Genomic DNA, 22,102 nt, shown 5'->3' with positions numbered 1-22,102 from the left:
GGGTAAAGACAAGTCATTTGAAGGTATAAGATCAAACAGTATAAGGTATAAGAAAACAGTATAAGATCACCAAACATGTATTTTAACTTTTGAGAATGACATATTGTACCAAGTCGAAACCTAGGTCAGATTATTAAAAGGTTTTGTGGAACATGAAATAGTGTATCAGTGATTATGTTTCAGCTGTCACACACCTCCACCACCCACCAATATCACCACCCACCCTTGGATTGGAAATTGGTTTTTACTTAAAATACTCCCAAGTACAGTGTTTGTTTGAATAAATGTTGTGACTAATTACAGCTTTTCTTATTATAACTAGGTGATGCTGCCTTTGACATCAGTGGACATGCTGCACCGTCTACTCCTTGGCTCATAATAATTATCACTGGATATTAGCTGATTAGATTATGTAATTATTTTAACAAAAGAAAATTCTCTAAAATCATATGCTTTCCTACTACCTGTAACTGTGTATTACATCATATTACATTATTTTCTTTTCCAGATAATATGTTATTGTTAACTTGTTATACCTGCTAAAGTATATGATTACTGAGGTTTCTGCCAAAATTTATGTATTTTATCCCTGCTCTTGCAATTATTAAAAAAATATCAAGCAACTGATGCCTTTTTTTTCTAATATATTATTGAATAAAATCTTAGGTGATTACTTTCCAGATAAATTTAAATTCTAACCAAAAAATAATTTTATTACTAACTATATTGTAAAAATCAAAGAGTGCAGATAGTGATGCAAGCAATTATTTAGTTAGATAATGATTCAAAATTTCCTATTTAGCTTTGCATGAAAATGTATATTTTTTCCAAGGTCACTACTTGACAATGTTTATTGTGGTTTTTACCAACTAATGACAAATTAATTGATTGAATGACCCAGAGGAAAATTCTGCAAATTCCATACCCCCGAAATTAATAACTTTCTTAAATAAATACAGTTAAAAGAAGCAACACCAATTGACCAGCATGCATATTAAGGGATAAACAGGCATTGTAAAGAAAACAATTTCATGCCATATCAGATAAATATATTTCAGGCCATGCAGGCAGAAGCAGATTATTTTGTGCAATTTGGTAGTACAAGGACATAATTGAGTGTATGCAGTCCGTCATAAGCAATGCAAGATGTTGGCAGAAATAATCATGGACATGCAGCAATTGAGGAAGGCGTTGGAGTGAGGAAAAGGGTGCTTGGAGGGAAAGCAAGCGACAAGCACCACCCAGAGCTATAGGCACATGGAGTGAATCACAGCAGTGGAGGTAAACCAACAGCACCAAGGGCACTCAGGAGAGATGGATGCAAGGTTGTAGCACTCGAGGAATTGCAAGTAGAATATAATCAGCACCTTTCACTTACTATATTGTTGCTAGAAAGAAAAGAAAATTAACAATTAATCATCTAAAATTCCAAGGCACTCTTCCACTATGCCCCTGCAAGTACAAATTGTCAATATTAAATGTAACTAAAAATGCAGCTCCTGTTATTTATATTATTCAAGTATTATCATGAATTTGTGTAGGTACATGAATGCCATTTTATGAATTATAAGTTACTCAGGAATCAGTCAAATCCACATGGAAGACAGGAGAGATAAAAAACATACTATTATTTAAATGATGCAAGTAAGATATAAAAACAATAAGCATACATTAACATAAGAGTTCCTAAAGTGACTAAGTTATATAAGGATCTACAAACAGAGATACCATACCCGCTTATGTTCTACTTCCATTGCATGCAATGTTCTTTGATGCTCCAATTCCTCGAGTGCTGCCTGAATCCTTATCTGCCGCAGAAGAGCTTCATCCTCTGCGGCAGCCTGCCTCATCTTCGCTTCATCATCTGAGGCAGTCTGGATTCTGGCTAACCTTGCATCCAACTCCCTTTGATGAGCTTCAGCTCTTGTGAGAGCCCTTGGTGCTGTGGTGTTTCTGGTTCCCCCCACACAGTCTGTTGGCTGCTGTGGAGAGGGACCAGGTCCCATAGGGGACTGTAGGGTATCCACAGCCTGCCTTGGCTCCGAAGCAGAGCCAGAGACAACAGCTGTGGATCCCACAGCTTCCACTATGGGTGTCTCCTCCAACTGGTGGGGTTCACTCCATGACCCAGCGGCATCTTCATTTTGAAAAATAAAATGGATAAACGAATTTAATTTTTAGTGGTGAATACTTCTGATGAATATTTCTCGGGCTTGCAACCAGGTTAAATCTTGAAATTGGACTTCCATTAAATAACACAGCCTTGAGGATGGGAGACAAATAGTCTTCCGAAACGTTGGCTTGCATAAAAGCTTTAACCTGGTTGCAAACATGAGAAATAATTGTCATAAAATGGATACTTTCAGATATGACTACATGGAATTATTACTTATGAAAGTTCTGTTACAAGTTTCATAGTATCATGGAAAATCTTTGAAAATTAATAACTGATTATTTTAAAGGCCATTGCACAGCACAACACCCAAGATCCCCGGCAAAAATATCTATTGACCTAGGCAGTGGCAGCCTGTGACTTAGCCAGTGATTCTTGATTTTAAAACAAATCACTGGTCATGTTGAAATATGGCGAGATAAACTATTCTTAAATTGACTGATTTCTTCAATTTTTGACTTAATATATCTATGTTTTAACTTAAAATATCAATTACATATTGATCACTGTCAAGCCCACTGGCCCAATGTCACTGGGCAAATCACGGTCTCACTGAGTAGTCACTGAATTCACTGTGTACATCACTGAAAAGTCACTGTATATTTTTGCCAGGGATAAGAAAAATAGTGCATGGGTATTTAGGTATCCTTGAACATTACTTCCACTCATTAGTGCAATCTAATTATGTCTTGATAAACTTTGAGGTGTACAGTTGACAGAATTTTGTTCGACAAAAATATTAAATAAGTAATCAACATTATTAATGAATACATTTCAATGACCCGTTGAACTTACCTTCTCCTCCGAGGTCTCCATCAATGATAACAAAGTCTTCAGGGCCGCTGGGTGCTTCCATCAATCGATCACTATCCCCAACTGACAACAGATGGTGATCGATCGATGGAATTGCCACTTCCAACTCTGGGATGGTGCTGTCTTTCGACGTGGATGGGCAAGGTCCTCCGCCTGTACCCATCCGACGTCGTGCTTCCTCTGCTAGTACCCTTTTCCTCCTCATCTTGATATTATCCCACGCCTTCCTCAATTGTCTACAGTTTCGCTAAATAAATGGAAAACAAAGAAATATTTCGTGAAAGATATAACGGCTAAGTAATAACAAATTATAAGTTACACGAATAAAATAAAACCGAAATACATCATAAGATAAGCACAGTTGAACTGATTTACATATATATTCCAGAACCGATCTCGAAAGCGTTATATATCAAAAACTATTTGATTATTAGATCATTCTATATGATGTCGACTTACCTGTCTTACACATCCGTGATTATTAAATTCTTCAGTTAATTTCTGCCAACATCTTGCCTTGCTCAAAACGGACTCCGCATCCGTGCGCTTGCACTCAATTACGTCCTTGTACTAGACCACCAAATTGCACAAAATTTCCTGCTCCTGCCTGGCCATCCGCTCCGACTTAGCCATTTCTGTTTATATTGTTGATATTGGCGGGTATATCCCCGGTCGCATTCGGTGTATCGCTACTGCGCATGTCTGCGAAATTACGATTCGAAAAATTTAACGTGGAACAATACTGGAAGACTGTCAACTCTGAAACCCGAAACATCGTCGACAACAATGCGTCATTTCCGCTGGCTCAAACCCCTCCTCCTATGAACCGAGCTGGAGGAGGGTTTTATGATATGATGCGATCGAGGGATCTCCTCGTCGAGCTAGGCCGGCTTCAAACGAGGCCCTCCTCAGCTCAAACTTCGAGGGGACTTTTATGATACGGGCCTAAGTCCTATTAAAGAAAAGTCCTATCCTCTTGCGGATAGTATAGCAACAAGAGCTTTCAAAATATGCCGAGAATAGGAGCATTTGTGAAAAATAAGAGTAAATCAAAGGAGGAAAATATAAAAAATAGTATTCTGAAAACAAAAACTTTTAATTTCGTCGCGAGTATAGAGTCTATGTCGCCGACTCGTGGCCCAATAAAGCGGCATGCTGTCCCAATTAAGCGGAGAATACTCTGGGATATTCCTTTCTATTGGGTTCTGTTCTTCAAGATCTGCCCCAATTAAGCGGCTGCCCCAAGTAACCGGTGGACCCATTAAACGGAATCCACTGTATTTTGCTTAATATAAAAAATTTGAAAAAATGTTCCGCGGTGCAACACTTTCCCCTACCTGAGATTCGCATGATGACTCTCTTGTTCCGCTGTAAATCGAATAACACTCTTCCTCACCCTCCCAGACCTGCGACGCTGCAGTTCTTTGGACTCTGACGTGCCCCCAGCATCACTCTTCTCCTGCTGGTCCATTTCGGTCCCAGCCATCCGAGCATAGTACACTTGTGTCCTGAGTCAATTTGCTTTCCTCTCCTGTCCCACATACACGAGATCCCACAGCTGACTCCAAACAGCTTTGCCCTCCACTGCCTTGACTCGAGACAGCTAACTCGGAACGTGCATGGCAGCCAAGAATTGGTCACATGATAACCTGAAAATGAGGAAAAGTAGGTCAAAAAGTGCTCATATATCTTATGGTATTATGTTCTGGGGAATTTCAAACCATGCAAAGAAATTATTTTCTCTACAAAAGCAAGCATTGAAAGCCATGGTTCAAGTGCCTAAGACGACTCCTGGTAAACCGACCTTTTTGGACCTAAAAATATTAACACTTCCTTCCATTTTTATCTTGAACTGTGCCACTTTTGTTAAAATGCATCCTGAGCATTTTCCAAGGAACCGCTAGTGGCATGACTACCATCCAGGGGGGGCACGTGCCCCCCCCTAACCCTCAAAAATATGCAAGATTTTTAATATGGTCCCATTATCATTGCATTCGTTTTGTATTACGAGGCATCCTTGTGCCCCCCAGAACAAAATCCTGGATACGGCCTTGCTTGTGCCCCCCCCCTCCCCAGAAAGAAATCCTGGGTGACTGGGCCCCTGATGACTACCACACTCACTCAAAAGGTGACGTTCACCTAAAAAGTCACCATCTATCTCTCGCTCTCAAAGGACCTCATCACACTCCATGAATTATTTTCAATAAACTTCCGTCTGAATTTCAAAGTTGTCCCCCATCCCTATTCAAGGTTAAATTACACAATTTTTTAGCAGGTAAAGCCTATTATGACATTAGCGACTATTTAATCCTTTTGCTGCTTCCATAGATTTTTCATCGGTTCCATTATTTTGCCTATTATCCAGAAAAAAATGAATTGAATCGTTCATTTGACGTCGCTGAATGTCGCCGCACGAATGGACGTAGTTCCGCTAGAATTTCGAGCAGATGACAGCACCTACAACCGAAGGGAGGGTTTTTCGAAAACGTAGATATTTACCCGCATGTCGTGTTGAAAGGAAAAGTTTTTTGAAAGTCGTGGAATATCCCCGCATGTCGCAGGCAATAACCATAATGCTTTTTGCGAGTATTCCCGCTTGTAGCAGCGAAAGGGTTAAATGAATTTATGTAATTTGCATTATATTTAATTTATCTGTTCACTTTGATTTGTTACGAAACCATGCAATTTATATTGCCAGTTCGGTGAATAAAAATTACTATTATTATTAAACCTTTCTAAAAATCTTCACCTATCATTTATAGTGGTATATGAAAATCACGTATAATAATAATATAATAATTTATTTACTCCTACATTTTGTTATTACACCTGAATACAAAAAATAACAAGAGAAGGAGCTTTAGGTTGTCTCCAAGGTCATAGGACCAGAATTGAGCCACCATAAAATAACAAAATGTATGCCGATAAAAAATAATAATGCAGTAAATGATATACGAGTGTTTAAAATAAATAACATAAAAATAAAGTTTCAATTATTTCTTGGGAGAAATTCCAGTCTTTAGCAAGTCTTACATTTGAGGATTTATTTTTTTTTATTCTAGTGGGCAGTAAATGAAATAACTTTGGCCCCATGTAAAGAAAACAGCGTTTATATAATGTTAACTTAGGTCTGTTTGCTGCTATAAATGACTCACTCCTTAAACTATATTATCCTTATCACAAACTTATTATACCTTATCACATAGTGGCAACAATTTTAGGGCCACAAACAATGGATATATGCGATAAATGCGATATTGGTGCTGCCGGCGGGCTTAAGTCCTCCCCTGGCAAACCGAAGGTCGCGGATTCGAGTCCCGTCTGGGTAGGTTGCCCCTACCCTGGGCATGGTTGTGTGTAATAGCCATTTTTTCATGTTAAAGCAGACCCCAGCCAGATTATCCAACAGCAGGTTTATCCGGGTGGTGGATTAACAGTGCATGATTTTCTCTCTCCCTCAACTTTTTCCGCGATCTTTATAAAAAAAATTGGAAGCAAAATCACTGGAATTACTGCATTAATGCTAGGATACACCGGGCTTATTATTTCCGTTAGAGTCTCCTTCGTAAAACGGCACAAAAAGCACACACTAGCTGCATTTACGGAAGCACCATGTTCCTGCTTTCCAAGCCTCGCAGTGGGTGACCGCACTCTGTGACACGGGTACACATCCCGCAGCAGTTGCAACCCGGGCAACTTGTGCGAGACGTAACGTGGTGCCTGACAGTGTTGTTTCCGACGTCGAGCAGTGGTTTGGAAGCATTTGTGCAAACCACTTTTCTGTATCCGTGATAACACAGCCACGGATGAGTGATTTTCGAAACCAGGCCTAACATGGAGCGTTAATAATACGAGTACAACCATGTTATTGCTGCGAAAAAGATTGCAAACTGGTGAAGAAAGCTCTCATCGAGTCCGGGAAGCACTCTAAAATAACAGAATATATGCATAAATAATAATATATTGTTGTATAGTATATTATTATACAACAATATATTATTATTACAACAATATATTATATTACATAAATAATAATAATAATAAATTGTGAACATTGCAAGACATTTAAGTGAAAGTTCAGGTTATCCGTGTTTTCCTATTATTCGTGCTGTCTCTCCCCATCATTAGACCCGATAATCGGGAGAGTACTGTACCTAATAGATATGTTACAAATACCAGTAGTGTCCCCAAATTTCCACAGGGGAGAATGACGCCTCGATAGCTTAACTGGCTAAAGCACTCGACCGGATATAGGGGGATCCGGGCTCGAATCCCGGTCAAGGCGGATGATTTTTTCTCTGAGGATCTTTCTAATCATTTACTATAGCCTTTAGTGGAAATGTAGAAAAAAATTGCAATTTTCCATTTAGGCTGATCGTTCACTGGAAGCGTAATCGGTCGACTTCGCACTCACGCTACACAAGCGTAAACAAGCAGCCTTGCGTGGCAAATCCCATAACTCGTCAGATTAACCCGCGTCCACTGCAGGTGCCAACCTGCATGGAGCTTGAAGTGCACTCACGCTTACGCTACCCAACCTGTTTGGGTTGGATATGTCGCTCTTAGACGCTTGAACTGAGACCTCCTTTGACTATAATTTTCTCTTCAGGATTCAAAATATAACGGAAAGTGCCTTGTGTCTTTCGAAAAAGTAATAAAAAAACTTTGGCGGTTCATTTTCCTAACCCATATGCTAATGATTGTACTTTCCCATCGTCCTACTCTCCTGATAAATTCGGTTCATCCATAAAGATATTTTCTTACCAGATAGCATCCGAGGTAAGTACTGTCAAGCAGGGGAGCAGCGAGAAATTACGGCTGGTGGGGGTTTAGGCGCAACTTATATCGGGGTGTGTGAGGATATGGAATGCCCACCAGGATAATCGGTATGTCACTGATGGTGATCACCAGGAAAATATGGACAAAATGATCGTGTGATAAACAACAATGATGCTGGTCCATGGCCTTCTTTAATACTTTTACGAGCGTCAGTGCCCGCTCCCAGTGGGCTTCACCCGCTCTTTTCAATGCAGGTCCACAGAGGGATAGGCGCGTTTCGAATTTTAAAATGTAGAAAAAAAAAAGCAGGGTCTTATGTACAAATTTAATTGGAATGTTCATGCACAAATTGAGGTCAGAGAACCTCTTTAAACACAACATTGGAAGTAATTACACTATCCTCTGTTAAACGCACATGATGACTCATACTTGCGTATCAACGGGAGACTTGAATGTGGAATCAGCCGCATTTTGATAAAAGTTATTTAAATAATGCAAGATATTGTTGCAAATGAACAAATGTATCAGTTTGTGCGCCATTAACGTCAGGAATATTTATCGTTTTTTTTATTATTTAAAAACCAATTTTAGGATACAATAGCAATATTTAGGAAGTAAGATATGCCGTCGCATGTTCTCTGATAAATTCTGTGCATTTTGGAACCTCATTTGTAGAGTTTGGTTGCATATAAGTTGAGAAAAAGGTATCTATACAGTAGAAATAATATAGAAGATAGTATTAGGCCATGTGCTGTGACACACTGGAAGCGTAAACAAGCGGCTTTGCGTGGCAAATCCCATAACACAGAGTCAGACGTACCCGGTTCCACAACAGGCGCCCACTTACGAGGGCCTTCAGGCTTACTCATGCTCGTGCAACACATCCTGTTTTGGTTGGATCTGTCGCTAGTACACACTTGAACTGAGACCTCCTTCATCTATAATATTATACTATTATCTGTTGAGCCTTGTCAACACTTGTTGGTCATAAGATTTGTCAAAGCTATGGAGATGTTTTGAACATGATTTGTGGAGGTTCAGCAACAGTCGATTCAGAAAATATTTAAGGCAGGGTCTTGAATAACTCCATAAATATTCTAAGATAATTGATAGAGCTTTAATTTTGAGCCTTATCAAAATATGTTGGTTATGAAAGGATTTATTCGCAGAAGTTTTTTAATAGGATTTGTAGAGGTCGGTCAGGTTTCCAAAAGAATTTTTCGGGACAACATTCTTATTTACACACGAATTTCGTGAGTTATAAGCCATAAGAATAGAAGATAAGAACGATGTCCCTGCTGAACAAAAACGATGAATTGCTTTCATCGCCGCAAGGCAACTCCAATGTTTTCAGGCGAGCACAAATTGAGGACCCTGAACACGGCACTGCGTGTAACCACAGAAAGACTAGAAGACACTAAGTTTTTCGAAACACTTCGAGTATAATTTAAACAATTAAGAACCTTTAAAACCGTTAAGTATATTTCCGCGAGGTCGACAGGCTGAGAATTGGGCCAGAGTCAATAGCGATTTCAAATCGAAACTTGCAAGTTTCACGACATAACATTAGCCAACATACTCCCTAATGACTTATAACGAGTTAATGTTCGGCTTTTCTTACGTCATTGACATATTCTACTAAAATGAGAAAATATCCATGTAAAAATTAAGTTCATGACAAAACATGAAAACAATTAAAAACATTAGGACGCAAACGCATTGGAAGAAATTCAATTAGCTCAGTCTCACGACTTTCCATTCCTAAAATCATTGGAAAGATTATAATTCCTTAAAAAGAGTACTTTCCTTAGGCTTATTTTACCTTCTAATGCATCTAGCCGCCTCAATTGAATGAAAACCACAATCCCGCTTATCGAAATTCAAATTTATTTCCATGGTTTTATTATCAACATTTCGAAGTTACAACGAATATTCCCATTTAATTATGGGCTACCAGGCCAGTTTGCAACCTTCCGATTGCTACGCCGTTCTTAAGGAACTAAACACGTTAGCGTAGAGTACTTATGGTTCCTTAAAAATGATAATTAACTTTAAAGCTGCCATATTTGTTTATTATTCTCACTTATAACCACTTATCTACTTTATAAATTGTAAAACATTGTTGTGTTGGGTGATTATGCATGGCGAGAACCACTTCCGACACTTGTAGAACGCTGGAGACATCTAGTGGTGGATGGTTAAGAATAGGCTACTTAGATTCTGCCTTAGATCAAATGTAACGTCTAGTACGAAATCCACATTTCTTTTCGTCGTCTCAAATTGTCAACAGAACCGCAGAACCATAAACACTTCATCGGTGCAGCATGTATGTAATCTTGGCATCCATCCGCAAATCTTGTAAACTGAGCCCGGTTTTTTCTCGACTTTATTTTGGCCTTTTTCTCTTTCATTTAAAAGGAGATGCCAACTCCTTGCGTAATTTATTTTCATCGTAACTCATTGTCCTATGTAACTCATTCGTTGCCGTCCCTTGCCCTTCTTCCTTTCCACCTGCCATTATACGAAAGTCTTCAACTATTAAGATGAAAATAAACGCACAATGCCATTAAATATTAATTGTTATACCCGACAGCAAAAAGCATTAAGCTACGAGTATCAGGAGAAAATCATTTACACATTGGTGCACAATGTATTACAAAATGACTAGGATTCACCAATAATTTGACGGAATACTGATTGGCAAGTGACTTTAAATTGGTAATTGCTGATTCATCATCATTAATCAACAATCCTTAGATTGGTTAGACTAGCCTTTTCAAAGTGACGTATTTCTTCTCTTTCACATCTTTTATAACCCTTTGACCTGTGTAACTCATTCGGGGCCGTCCCTTGCCCTTCATCCCTTCCACCTGTCCTTCTACGATTGTCTTCATCATGCCTCAGAATGTGGCAGACCAAGTTATCCCGTCTTCTGCTTAAGGTTTTTAGAAGACTTCTCTTTTCTCCCACAATTCTTAACACATCCTCGTTACTTACACGGTCGACCCATTTTATCTTCATCATTCTTTGGTAGCACCACATTTCGAATGCTTCCACTCTTGCCTTCTCTGCTGCTGTCAACGTCCACGCCTCGCTTCCATAGAGAAACGTACTCCATATGTGGCATCTGAAGAATTGTTTCCTTACTTCAATGCTTGTATTCTCAGTTGTTAGAAGATTCTTCTATTTGTAGAAAGCCCTCTTCACCTGCGATATTCTACTGAATACTTCTTTCATCTTCTACACGGAGGAGAATGAACAAGAAAGAGTAGTTGAAAATTAGAAGACTCATGTAGAAACGTTCCCTGCTTAACGACATTTTATTTGAAAACCTTTCCCCACTCCAAAAAAGCCTTGCTGACTCTTACGGAAAAACCTGCAGCCGTTAATCCTTCCCCTCCCCCTACTCTTAAAGACACCCCCGCCGTTACCTTAGTCACTAATAACCCTCCCAAACTCCCAGCCAATGGTCATCCACCCCTCTCCACCCACCCACAACGCAATATCACCCCCTTGAGATTTCCCCAGCCGCCCCTTCCACCTACCTTCTTCCTTCCCTAATAATATTGAGGTAAATAAATTATAAACATTATAAAATATTGCCATCAAATAGGGTAGTTTCCTTCATCAAAGAAAACGAAAGGCATTGGTTGTGATTCGTTACCCACCATTAGTGTATTCATAATATACAAATTATTTGGTTTTAGAAATCCAAGTTTAGACGAATGGCAATGGTCAATTGTAACCGCATTTGAAAAAGACCGGATTGGCGCCCATGCGATGCCACTCCACGTGACGTCACGGGCACCTAGTTTCTACACAAGTAGGTAGGAGTTGTACATCGTCTGAGATTACCAATGTGTGCATGAGGCACAGAGCTCAGGGAAACATGTCTTAATAATCACCTATTACAATTGCCTATGGTCCGAAAGATTCCCGTCTGATATGATATTAATAAACCTTATTTAAGCCAAGCACTAACTGCTAGCATGGTACTTAGCTACCTGCCAGCATCCTGCGTCGTATCAGCGCTCAAAGCCTCGCCCCAAGGTCACCTCACTTGCAGCAGCGGAAACAAGAACGACGTCACACGAAGTTTTCCCGGCATTCATACTTAGCTCTCTCTTTTCGCACGCTTGAAAATTTTCACTTTTCATTTAATCGCGAAAAATAGATATCGTCATTACAAAATCTAAAAGCGTGAAATTCGTACTCCAGGAGTAATAATCTTTCAATTTAGGCAAGAAAAAAATAATAGGAAACCACTCTACTCCTGCTTAGCGAAATAATTAAATTGCAGGACTTACTAACATGGCATCAAAGGAATAAAAATAAGAAATGATTATTTTTCAACAAACATTAGAACTGAAAAAATGGTATAATCTTAATTATTAAAATGGAATCATCCTTTCGATTTCTCAATCGTATTTTTCATCTGAAACACTTTACTGCCAGGTTCATCAGAGGAATCATTTTCTTCATCTGGATTCCAATCCTCATCACTCTCCTCTGAATCTGATTACACTAATGGTGGGCAACGAATCCCAATCAATGTCTTTCGCAGTGGCGTAGCTAGGAATTTCGTTCGGGGGGGTCCAAAAGCAGTAATTGTTTCTTTATATTTTGGGGAGGAGGGGTCTCCTAGACCTCCCCCCTCTTCGTAACTCCACTGATTCTGGTCCACCATAACTGCTGCCCATTCGTCTGGATAGCCATTAGGCAATGACTGTCGAGTTATGCAAAAATGGTTTTACATCCCAATTTTTGGGTTTTTAATTTTTATCTTTTTATATACAGGGTGTCCCATTTATCTTGACCACCCGAAATAACTTTTTGTCCAGATGCAAATTCAAAAATGTGTCAAGCAAATGTTCATTAGCCGTCAGGGGGACATTGATCAGCATGGCTGCCTTCCTTGTAGCTTTGTTATTTACAAAGATATGAACAGCGGTATGTCTTTTTTAAATGGCACCCTAGACGTGGACGCGGTTGTGGTCCCGGGCTCAAAGTGACTTTTGTGTTATGTTTTGACTTGCTTGTCATTTGTTTACTGCTAACTCCAGTAAGTAGACGAGGTTCTTATGTTTTCATAACATTGTGTTTATGTTAATGGTCCACTGTGCTACATTTTTGAATAAGTCTTTAGGAGAGGAAATGAATTGCCGAATAAAAAATATAGGGTGCCATTTAAAAATCCTCCTGATGAGGGCACCAAAATTTGGGCAATTTGTTGCATGGAGGTTCACTATAGAGAGGTTTTGGTGATATGCACCAATTTTTTATATCCTATGGAAATGTAAGGCACTGCTGTCTTTTAAACCATTATATTTATGTGTTTAAACAAACATGCATGCATCATTGAACATATGTTTATCATTTTATGATAACACAAAACAAGCCCAATCACGTGATTTTTACCATGATTGAATTGAAAACGATGTGATCTCTCTTAATTCAAGAGTAACTTAAAATGATTAGGATAGTTGGATACCTTTTTTCTTATTTACTGTTACGTATCTCTCATATAGAGCAAAATGGCCACAACTAATGGTTAACGTGAAAATTACAGCATTTTAAAGGTGTAAAAGAATTAAAATATGTGTGAAACATTTATTTCTGAAAATGCCATTCCATGCACATAATCGCGGCTGCATTAATGGTCTCTAGTTATCTATTATTTGCAGAGGTAGTTGGGCCATCTCGGGGGTGTCTCCTTGGTATGATAAGTGGAGGTGTTATGAGATAAAGAGGTTCACTACAAAGGGGTTTGTCCATAAATTTACATGTAAATCTGACGGGACTGTAGGGTAGGTATGAAGTATGGAGGTTTATGATGTATAGAGGTTCACTACACAGAGGTTTTACTGTACCATGAAAATAAATTGGTAGAAAAGTACAAATTTTTTTCTTTTCATTTGTTCATGTGAATATATTGTGTAAACCGGAGTTAAAAGTCAGAAAAGGAAATCACACCATCCTTCCATTCACTTTGGACCAGCATAAATTTATTTTTCATTCATTTGTACAATATCTTTCTACAACATCCTTAACAGATCTCTCAATTCCATAACATAAATATTTATATATTCTCCGTCATCAGCCAATAAAAATATTTAAACAATAATACTTGCAAAGTACGTACATATCTACATTTAATTGTTTCTATAAATAGAAGCTCGCCATATTGGAATGGACACAAAATTTTGTATTCCAGAACCTTTTGTGACAACAAGGTGGAAACGAGTCAAGTCCTTGTCACAACCAAGACTAGAGTATGATTCTGGAATACGATCCGAAGTCATGAAATACAATGACATTTCTTTGTAACGAACGCCAGTGTAACGAAATATTCAATATAACTAAATTATTTTCCGCCCAGTATAGGAAAATTTCAGTTTAACGAACTTATTTCGGCGGTCGGAGGGATTTTGTTACAAAGACACATCACTGTACCATTCTGGAATAGTCAAGCAATATTTAAAAAGCATTTTTTTGTGTGAATGGGAGCTAGATTATTTTAGAGGAAAAATTAACACTTGCATGAAGACACGCACACCTTTGTCAAAAAACTATCAAACCAGATTTTTTTACCACACAATTTTGATCAGGTTGAGATGCAGCCACTGTCATACCAAAATTACATCACTTTGAGCTAAGTTCACTGGCATTGGTGACCATGCAGAGACATGTGAACCAAACACAAATACAGTAGAACTTCTTTAGTTCGTTTTTGAAGGGACCACAAAAAAAGAACGTGCTATCCAGGAAAATGGGCTAACCAGGGAAGTAAACAATAGATATAAGGAGTTATGGCAATCTGTGGAGAAGTTGTCATATTTACAATTAACGTATTTCTCTGAATATAATACCCCCTAATTTTGAGGCACCAGTTTCGGGAAAAGTTAAAAAAATGCGTTTGAATATAGCGAGCCCCCCCTTTGCTTTTACCATGGGCATTTTTGGAAAAAAAGGGGGGACTATATTCAGACATATACGGTACTGTCTGAAGTTCTTGTAGGATCGCCTTCCTGAACTCTTTTCACATTTAAAATCAGGAAAATTAGCGCTGAACTGCCAAAAAAAAAAAACTATCTGAAAGAAAATCACAATGTTTTCATAATTTCCCAGAGGCAATTGCATAAAAAGGTCATCATTCTCCCATGATTTGTCGAATATGTTTTAATAGGACAAGTTTAGCTATGTCACTTCTTCTTTCTCAAGGCCGTTTTACACGGTACACGGAATTGTGCAATCTGACGTACATGCGAAGGTGCCATCAAAATTGCATCGTGTAAAGCAGCGAATTGCTAGAACACATGCGAGAATGCGTGGATGCGAGACGGCAAAATAGCCCCTGTTTTAATTTCGTTCATGCATTCGTGCAATTCCACGCCATTTTAGATATTAATGCAGCTCTAACCTGCGCAATTCCGTGTACCGTGTAAAATGGCCTTTAGAGATTACTCGTAGAAAATGACGATAACCCTGAGTATATTAATTGGTTGTTTTAAAAAATCATAAAAATTGTGCTACATTTACTTCACCATTAATCCCGGCAACAGCCGTATGCATTTGTGCCACCTGGGAGTTGGACCAATTGACAACCTCATTGAGTTCCTCTTTGGTTTCAAAATGTTGTCTACCGACAGTGGCGTAGCCAGGGGGACCCCCCGAAAATATAGAAACACAATTATTTTCCAGCATAAATGAAAACAAAATATTGATAAATCATGAATTTAGAAAATATTCCTTCAACAAATGAAGTTTTTCCGATTATTAACACATTGCGTACGGATGGCGAGAATTCTCCTCATTTTTTTCCCGAACGTTCCGGACGGATGAAGAAGATTCTCGTCATTTAGGTGCGTCAACCTAAAAAATTTTAAAGCGTACAATACATATTCATTATTACGTTTTCAGTTGTTGTTCGTTATTCATAATGAATTGATGCATCATAACGTTTGATTGGGTAAAGTTATATTCTACACATTAACTTTTTAACCATGTTTAAACCAAAGGTATTACGCCCTAATAGGCACACATTTCCAATCTCAACACCTCCACCCAGAATCGGCGTTCCTAGGAATTTAAATACCGCGGTACGCAATGTGTTTAAATTAGATTAAAAACCATTATTTAGATAGATAAAAGATCGCAGCACTTCTCCACAAGAATTCTTGTGGAAAAGTGCTATGATCTTTTATTTATTTAAATAATTCTAACTTCCACCAATTGAAGCCTGAATCTGTTGAACTTATAAAAACCATTACATACTTTGTATGCTACTTTTCAAACATTTTCCCCATGGTTTTGGCCCCCCCCACCCCCCAAACGAAATTCCTGGCTATGCCACTGTCTACCAAGCCACTGTATCAAGTAAATGAAGAGGAAGTACAGTAGATTCCATTTAATGGGTCCACCGGTTACTCGGGGCAGCCGCTTAATAGGGTGGTTTCCTATTATTTTTTTATTACCTAAATCGAAAGAATATTACTCCTGGAGTACGTATTTCACGCTTTTAGATTTTTAAATGGCGATATCTATTTTTCGCGATTAAATGAAAAGTGAAAATTTTCAAGCACATGAAAAAGCGACGGCTAAGTATTAATTCTGGGAAAACTCTGTGTGACGTCGTTCTTGTTCCTGCTGCCGCAAGTGAGGTGACCTTGGGGCGAGGCTCTGAGCGCTGATACGACGCAGGATGCTACCAGGTAGCAGAGTACCCTACTAGCTGGTAGCACTTGGCTTAAATAAGGATTATTATTCCCCTATGAAACGAAGGAAACTTTCCGACCTAAGGCAGTTTTAAAAGGAGATTATTAAGACATGTTTCCCAGAGCTCTGTCTCATGCATGCATTGGCAATCTCAGACGATGTAAAACTCCTATAGAAACTAGGTCCCTGAGACGTCACGAGGAGTAGCATCGCATTGGCGCCAATCTGGCTTTTTTCAAAAGAGGATAAAATTGACCATTGCCATTCGTCTAAACTGGGATTTCTAAAACCAAATAATTTGTATACATATTATTATTAATACACTAATGGTGGGTAACGAATCGCAATCAATGCCTTTCGTTTTCTTTGATGAAGGAAACTACCCTATTGGGGCAGATCTTGAAGAACAGAACCCAATAGAGAGGAATATGCCAGAGTATTCTCCGCTTAATTGGGACAGCATGCCGCTTTATTGGACCATGAGTCGGCGACATAGACTCTATACTCACGACGAAATTAAAATTTTTTGTTTTCAGAATACTATTTTTTTATATTTTCCTCCTTTTATTTACTCTTATTTTTCACAAATGTTCCTATTTTTGACCTATTTTGAAAGCTCTTGTTGTTATACTATCCGCAAGAGGATAGGACTTTTATTTAATAGGACTTAGTAAAAGACATTCATTCAGCATCGCCCGAGGCTGTGAAAAATATTTTTAACAAAAATGTTATAATTCTTAAATATGATAATAAAATACCCAAACTCGCTAATTTATTAGTCAAACTAATAGTTTAATAAACTTATGTTGCGTAATAAACATTCTTTAGTCTTCTTTCTATCATTTCAACGTTTGTTAATGCCCATATACAGAATATTTCACCTAATTGGGGCAGCCATTTAATTAGGGCAAAGTGCACAAGTCCCGATGTGTCCCAATTAACCGGAATCTACTGTATTCACTAGGTGCAAGGTATAAGGACTGTATGATGGGTGGTAAAAGAGTTCCCAATGAAAATCTTGAATTTTCTTGTTGGTTTTGACAGCAATGTGAGCATGTGGCTTGGTCCAATTGGCTCAACTCTCAGGCAGCAAACTTCTATGCTGAGGGTTTAACTTTTTCCCTACTATACATGTATATGTATACGTGTGGACGTTTCCTGACCCGGGAGACGACGGCCGTATATTTACGTGTGAGATTTTCCTAGCCAGGAAAACGAAAGTCTTATAAATACGTTTTCTAGCTCTCCCCCTTTTAGGACGGTCGCGGGTTTACATCGTCTTTGTCTCGGGACCCAACCCTTCCGGGTTTAGGTTTTTCCCTCGGCATCAGGGAGCAGGTACCCGGACCCCTCATCTTTTACAATCCCTCTTAGCGGTAAGGGACAGCGGTCATGCAATTGTTTATCCCGTCAGTTTTGAAATAAATATTTGTTCATTTCTCAAGAAAAATAAACTAAGAATTTGTTAAAGTGACGTTAATTTCAAAAATATTATAATTTTGTATTTTCGCACGAATTCTGATTTGCTTTTGTTTTTTGTACGTTGAACAGGTGACGAACGAATGAAATAAATTTTTTAGTCTTGTTCCAGCATTGAAACGTTGTGGTTCATAATCAAAATCGGTCATCCGCGTTAATTAAGGGAGTCAAATTAGCGCAGTGGAAGCTAATCTTTTAACAGAATTGAATTATTTGTCTTTTGAGCAGCGTTTACAATTTTTACACGAAATTCTATGATAAATATTAACTTATATCTCGAGTTATGTATCAACATGGAAATTGTTGCTGCATTAAATGCGTTAATACTGGCCTTAGAACTTCGTTTAAAATTTGACAATGCTCAGAAAAAAATGAGGAATTCAATTCAAAGTCTGCAATTTACGTGCAAGCAACAATTATCCATATGCTAAATACACATAAGCAATACATAAGTTGACAGCGAACCAATGCCGCAGGTATGGTCGTAAACCCAGAAAGGAGGGAGCACAACTACTCTTGAAGTCCGAGATAATGCGGAGTCCCAGCAGGGAGGGGTCGAAAAAGGTTAAGCGAGACCCTTCTTAACGAATGCCCTCCAAAAATGCTCCTTACCACGAGAAAGAAGAGTCTCTTGGGGCTCAGTACAGCAGTCGTGCTAAGACGAAAACTCTGCCGTCTCGAAAAGGTTAAAAAGCTGTGCATAGGTATGAAAAATGCTTACAAGACTCTAGCAATAGATTTTTCAGGAATCATTAGAGTAATTTTCTGAATCACAGAGTCATTCAGACCATAGGCAGATTTAAGGAGTGGGGGGCACAGGGGCGGGTGTTCCCCCAGACTCTTAAAAAATAGACAAGATTTTTAAAACGGTTTTCATTATGGTCGTTTTATTTAGTGTATTACGGAGCCTCAATCGTTTAATTTAATATTGATAACTTTAATATCAAAATAAACAATATTTTCTACTGCAATTGTTGTCTTTTGTTTTTAATCTCAAATATGAGAAGACCTGTCAGACCCTTGTGCCCCCCCAGAAAATAAAAAATCCTGGATCTGCCCCTGATTCAGACTACCTCTTCCTCCATTGCTAATTACTTCACTTTCCATACTTACAACTGTCATTCAATTAATAGCCAAGCCTGGCATTAAAATCGCTTTTAGCAACTGCGGTTTGTGACGACTTACAATGGTTTCAGGGACGAAAAAAGGGACGTGCTCAGTGGTGGATAAAGGGATATGAATTCCATCTATCATACTCTGGTGGAAAATGATCTTGGGAAATGCTCATTTTTTGCCATTATTGGCGAGAGTACTGGAGGTATCACTCAAAAGGGATTGATAAACATCATAGTGCGATTCAGGCTTTAGGAATATTCTTAAGTTTCTACTTGGAGATTCACATTTCATTTGCATAGGGTTCAATCCATGCATGGCACCTTTTACCTCAGCGATAGAGTCTTTCCTAATGCTGGTGCAGTCCCGTGTGTTGTTCGATGCACATGTTACTGGACCATAGGAGAGTGACTATTTGCAATTTTTTAGCTGGAGACGCAAATCGCATCAATATACAAGGTTCACTTCACACTTGGGGAAGGTCACCTCAGTGGTGAGTCTCTACTGATGTTTGCAAAGTCCCATGCGTTGTTCAACGCACATGTTACAGGACTTAAGGAGAGTAAATATCCTCAATTTTATAGCTGGAGATGCGATTCGTATCAATACACAACGTTCATTTCACAGTTGAAAGGTCACCTCAGCAGTTGAATCTTTCCTAACGCTGGTGCAGTCCCATGCGTTGTTCGACGCACAGGTTACAGGACTGAAGAAGAGTAACTATCCACAATTTTTTAGCTGGAGACGCAACTCACATCAGTATACGAGGTTCATTTCACCCTTGGGGAACGTCACCTCAGTGGTTGAGTCTCTCCTGATGTTTGCGCAGTCCCATGCGTTGCTTGAAGGTCATGTTGCACCTGGGGCACGGGAACTGTGGCTGCCTCACCAGGTGCGTGCGCAAGTGGACCGAGAGCTGGTTCTTTGTCTTGTACCTCTTCTGGCACGTGCAGCACTCAAAGTTGCGCTCGGACGAGTGCACCACCTGGTGATACTTGAGGCGAGCCTTGGTCGGGAACCTCTTCTCGCACAGGTTGCAGGCGAAGCGGGGAGGCTCACGGGAGTGCGTCATCATGTGCGTCGTCAGGATTGTCTGCGCAGGGAGAGAGAAAGAGAATGATTTTTTTCTTTTTTTTAAATAATAATATAATATTTATTTACACATGCAATTTCACAAAAATTTCAATCACAGAACTGATTGTTATTATATTGTAATCGAATTCATAGAATTTGATAGAGAAATATATTTAAAAAATATGAACATTATATTGTCACATAGCAAATGCAAATTAGCTGAACAATTACATAAAACGTGAGTTAAATCAATTTTCTTACATTTCTTACAGTAATAAAAAGATCATCCTGGTCCTGCTGAGCCATTTAAGGCTTGTCAGCAGGTGCCGTATTAAACTAATGAAGTGAACAGAAAAATTCAAATAATGAAAAATATGCCAGGGATTTTACATTACCATTTAATTATATTTTTCATAAAACCACTGTTTTAGTTGTAGATTTAGCACTGATAATAATTATTCTGTTAATAATTATTATTATATAAGGGGTTCCCGACCGATGGCAGGCGACGATGCAGTCAGAGTTATGCCAAAAATATATTCAGTAATGGCAGATGCCGGTGATTAATATATGTAATAACCAGGATGCATGCGTATACACATAAATGCCGGTCTCGGTGGCGCCGGGGTAAAGTCCCCGACTGCTAACCTAGAGGTCGCGGGTTCGAATCCCGCCTGGATGGATTGACCACCATCCAGGGCATGAATGTATGTGATTGTCAAACAAGTTAATTGTAAGAGAGGACTATCTAGTCCTAAATTCACTTGTGAAATAAAGACGACATTATTATAATATGGGGCATTTAAAACAATATTTCTCTTTATAAAATTATTTATATCTAAAGTGCCTCCTACCCGTAGTGGAATTATGGAATAAAACGTGCACGTTACGTTTTCGAGGGTAGGATATAATAGGGATGTTCCAAGTAATACTTTTTGATCTCGAGTCGAGTAGAAAACTACTCGCAATTGTCGATTCAAATATGGCAATTCCTGAACTAAGCAATGCATGCTTCAACTGATTCTCATTTTCCAATCATTTGTTAATTTTCTACGCTGTACGCTTAGCTTGATCTAAAAAGGGTAAAATTATGAGGAATGTTAATAGTAACAGGGTAGTTTCATACATCAAAGAAAACGAAATGCATTGATTGCGATTCGTTACCCACCATTAGTGTATTTATAATATACAAATTATTTGGTTTTAGAAATCGCAGTGTAGAAAAATGTTTATGGTCTATTTTATTCTCGTTTGAAAAAGGCCAGATTGGCGCCCATGCGATGCCACTCCACATGACGTCACAGGGACCTAGTTTCTATACGAGTAGATAGGAGTTTTACATCGTCTGAGATTACCAATGCATGCATGAGGCACTGAGCTCAGGGAAACAACTATTAATAATCACCCATTAAAATTGCCAATGGGGTAGTTTCCTTCATCAAACAAAATGAAAGGCATCGATTGCGATTCGTCACCCACTATTACTGTATTCATTATATACAAATTATTTGCAAGCAAAGTGGGGAGGCTCACAGGAGTGCGTCATCATGTGCGTCGTCAGGATTGTCTGCGCAGGGAGAGAGAACGAGAATGATAATTATAATAACAATAATTAAAAACCCAAACTTTTTGGATGACAGATGCAGAAAATGTGATAATGCCTATGAGACGATACAGCACATCACAAGTGGATGCACTAACTTATTCCGAATAATTATTCCCACGGAATTAAACAGCAAAAACCTCACTAATTCAATAAATACCTTTGCCATCCCTCTCCTGACATACTCCTTCGGTATAATCAAATGGTCACAAACAGATCTAGACGACCTACAAAGAAAAATTCAGTCCCAAATGACAGAGAAAAATATGCTCCATAAAAATTCGAATATGGAGAGGAGCACGTTGCCCAGAAAATTTGGTGGAATGGGTATCAATGACATCAAGAATCAGCAC

At 38.7% G+C, this 22,102-nt stretch overlaps 2 protein-coding genes across 4 annotated transcripts in view; both read right to left on the bottom strand.

Moving 5' to 3' along the window:
• Positions 1-9,650, bottom strand: part of LOC124172702 (trichohyalin-like) — a 97,538-nt gene extending 87,888 nt beyond the window's left edge. For all 3 annotated transcript variants that reach the window (XM_046552168.1, XM_046552170.1, XM_046552169.1), the window contains exons 1-2: positions 9,588-9,650; positions 4,324-4,635 (exon numbers count right to left, since the gene is read on the bottom strand). In XM_046552168.1, coding sequence (XP_046408124.1) covers positions 4,324-4,472 — 149 coding nt within the window. In that variant the 5' untranslated portion in view covers positions 4,473-4,635; positions 9,588-9,650. The remainder of the gene's footprint in view (positions 1-4,323; positions 4,636-9,587) is intronic.
• Positions 9,651-18,963: 9,313 nt separating this feature from the next.
• Positions 18,964-22,102, bottom strand: part of LOC124172734 (zinc finger protein 282-like) — a 63,559-nt gene continuing 60,420 nt past the window's right edge. Inside the window, exon 7 of the mRNA XM_046552204.1 lies at positions 18,964-20,165. Coding sequence (XP_046408160.1) covers positions 19,869-20,165 — 297 coding nt within the window. The 3' untranslated portion in view covers positions 18,964-19,868. The remainder of the gene's footprint in view (positions 20,166-22,102) is intronic.

The sequence above is a fragment of the Ischnura elegans genome (assembly GCF_921293095.1).
Source record: "Ischnura elegans chromosome 13 unlocalized genomic scaffold, ioIscEleg1.1 SUPER_13_unloc_2, whole genome shotgun sequence".
In the NCBI taxonomy this organism is placed as follows: domain Eukaryota; kingdom Metazoa; phylum Arthropoda; class Insecta; order Odonata; family Coenagrionidae; genus Ischnura; species Ischnura elegans.
The sequence above is the reverse complement of the archived record's forward strand: the minus strand, read 5'-3'. Positions and strand labels throughout refer to the sequence as shown.